Below are 2,031 nucleotides of genomic sequence, written 5' to 3'. Positions count from 1 at the left end.
AATTAAAAGGGATGTGTTCTGTATAATTTCATTTCTACCTACATTTATCTGTTTATTGTATTTGGGGGGGGGGGCAATTAATTGTATGCTGATTTATTTTTGGAGCATTTATTTATTTCTGTATTTATTTTTAAATATGGCAGAGTTGGTCCTCCATACAGGACCTGAAGGGACGTTGGCCCCTGATTGCTCCTGTCTAGAACTGCCTTCGCATTAAACATTTCATTTCAAATTCCCAACATAATAAGTGACATAAACTCAAATATTGCGCTATTGGTAAACAATAAAGAAAAAAAAGCACAAGAGCAGCAGCATTTAAACAAAACAAAAAAACGAGGGGATTGTTATTTCATGTGATCTGTCGCCCCCATCAGGCGGAAAGCGGTAGTGCTACAATCGGCCACAATAGGCGGTGGGAGTGGACAAACCTGAGACGAGCCGGCGGTGTGACTTCACCGCGATCAGTCTGCTTTGGGCTGATACCGTCCTCTGTCCGCCACACCGAGCTGAACCCGGAGCCGCTCCCCGGAGGAAGGATGTATTGATCCGTCCGGCTGCAGAGAGCTTCTCCAGCTGATCCCTCCATGCGTCAGCTCTGGGAATGGATCAGGAATCCGCTGCGGCCAGTTTGATCTCTCTGACTGAACATGAGCAGAGGTTTTTCTCAGGTCTCCTCGCTCTGTGCCAGGCTGACGCTCCGGGAAAACTGTCGCCCAGCAAAGTGGCGGAGCTGTTCAAGGCGTCTCAGCTGCCTGCAGAATCCCTGCATAAAGTGAGTGATCACATGTTTCTGATGAGGTGAGAGAGGCTGCGGCTGCAGCCTGCGCCCCAAAGCTGACCTCCTCTATTATAAGACAACAAACATCAATGGTTTATAGGTAACGCTCCTGCTAACATGCATCATGTTATCATATCCATCTGGTTGGATGCCTCCTTACTATCATCAGCATCTCCTCTGAGTAGCAGTCAGGTGTTCAGGCCCTTTTATTTGCTTTTATCTGTGATGATTAGAGGATTTCCAGCTCGTGCGAAGCTCTGGAGTAAAGATGCTTTTGTCATCAGCTGTTGATAAAAGACCAAATGTTGGAGGATCCATCACTTCCTGCTGTTTGCTGACCTGCAGTTGTGTTAACATCTACTTCTGTTAAGGTGAAGTGAACCATCACGATGATCATCAGTCATAAATATCATTTTTTAGTTCTTTTCTTGTTTATGATTGACAGGAATCACTAGACTGATGTTCACAGTGATAAATTAAACCAAAATAAAGATTTAAACATGTTACATAGGGGTTAGATTCATTTTCAAAGCTTGTGTCTCCTTCCAAGCACCAACCTTAGTGTATTTTAGAGCAATCGTTAGGTCAGTTATAGCTAAAAGCTTGACGCCTTTGACTATTTTACTCTTAAATGTAGTAGAAAGGTTGGATCTGAGTTTCTTTTTTTATTCTTGCCACAGATTCTTTATTTGATATTGTTCTGGGCTTTGACTAGGCCATTCTGACATATGAATATGATCATATATGAACCACTGTCCAACTGGAAAGGGAAAGTATGCCCAAGTCTATTCTGCCTCTAACAGTTGTTTTCCTATCAACTCTGACCAGCTGGTCCCTACTTGAAAGATGATCCCCACAGCATGACGCTGCCAAGCTGTGTTTAGACAGATAGTGTTTTCACTTGTTTTGTCCTCATCTGAGACCAGCATGTTCTGCATGTTTACTGTGTCCTATATGAGATGGAGCGGTCAGGTCTTCTTATGGCTTTATCTAAAACGATGAAACCGTAGGAATGCTGCTGCAACCTACTGTCTCCTCAGTTCTAGGCTTTATTTTTATTTCTTTAAAAAAAAAAGAGAGAAAAACTTGCTCTGAGAAGTACGGAAGAGGATTAGGGCCACTGGAAAAAAAAAAAAATAAACTGATTTTTAAATTTTATTTCAGTTTAACATGGGGAAAAAAGTCAGAATTCTGAGATTAAAGTCAGAATTCTGACTTTAATCTCAGAATTCTTAGAAAAAAGTCAGAATTCT

General features: G+C 41.9%; 1 protein-coding gene across 2 annotated transcripts in view; it reads left to right on the top strand.

The window, feature by feature from the left end:
- The first annotated feature begins 420 nt into the window (after nt 1–420).
- The window catches only part of reps2 (RALBP1 associated Eps domain containing 2), a 33,794-nt gene continuing 32,183 nt past the window's right edge, over nt 421–2,031 (top strand). The window contains exon 1 of one of the 2 annotated variants that reach the window (XM_015390769.1): nt 421–772. In XM_015390769.1, the coding sequence (XP_015246255.1) occupies nt 602–772 (171 nt within the window). In that variant the 5' untranslated portion in view covers nt 421–601. The remainder of the gene's footprint in view (nt 773–2,031) is intronic. The other variant, XM_015390768.1, reaches the window with a different exon arrangement.

This window comes from Cyprinodon variegatus, unplaced genomic scaffold (genome assembly GCF_000732505.1).
Source record: "Cyprinodon variegatus isolate N-32 unplaced genomic scaffold, C_variegatus-1.0 Scaffold512, whole genome shotgun sequence".
Classification (NCBI taxonomy): Eukaryota; Metazoa; Chordata; class Actinopteri; order Cyprinodontiformes; family Cyprinodontidae; genus Cyprinodon; species Cyprinodon variegatus.
Note: the sequence above shows the minus strand (reverse complement) of the source record. Positions and strands in the feature narration are given on the sequence as shown.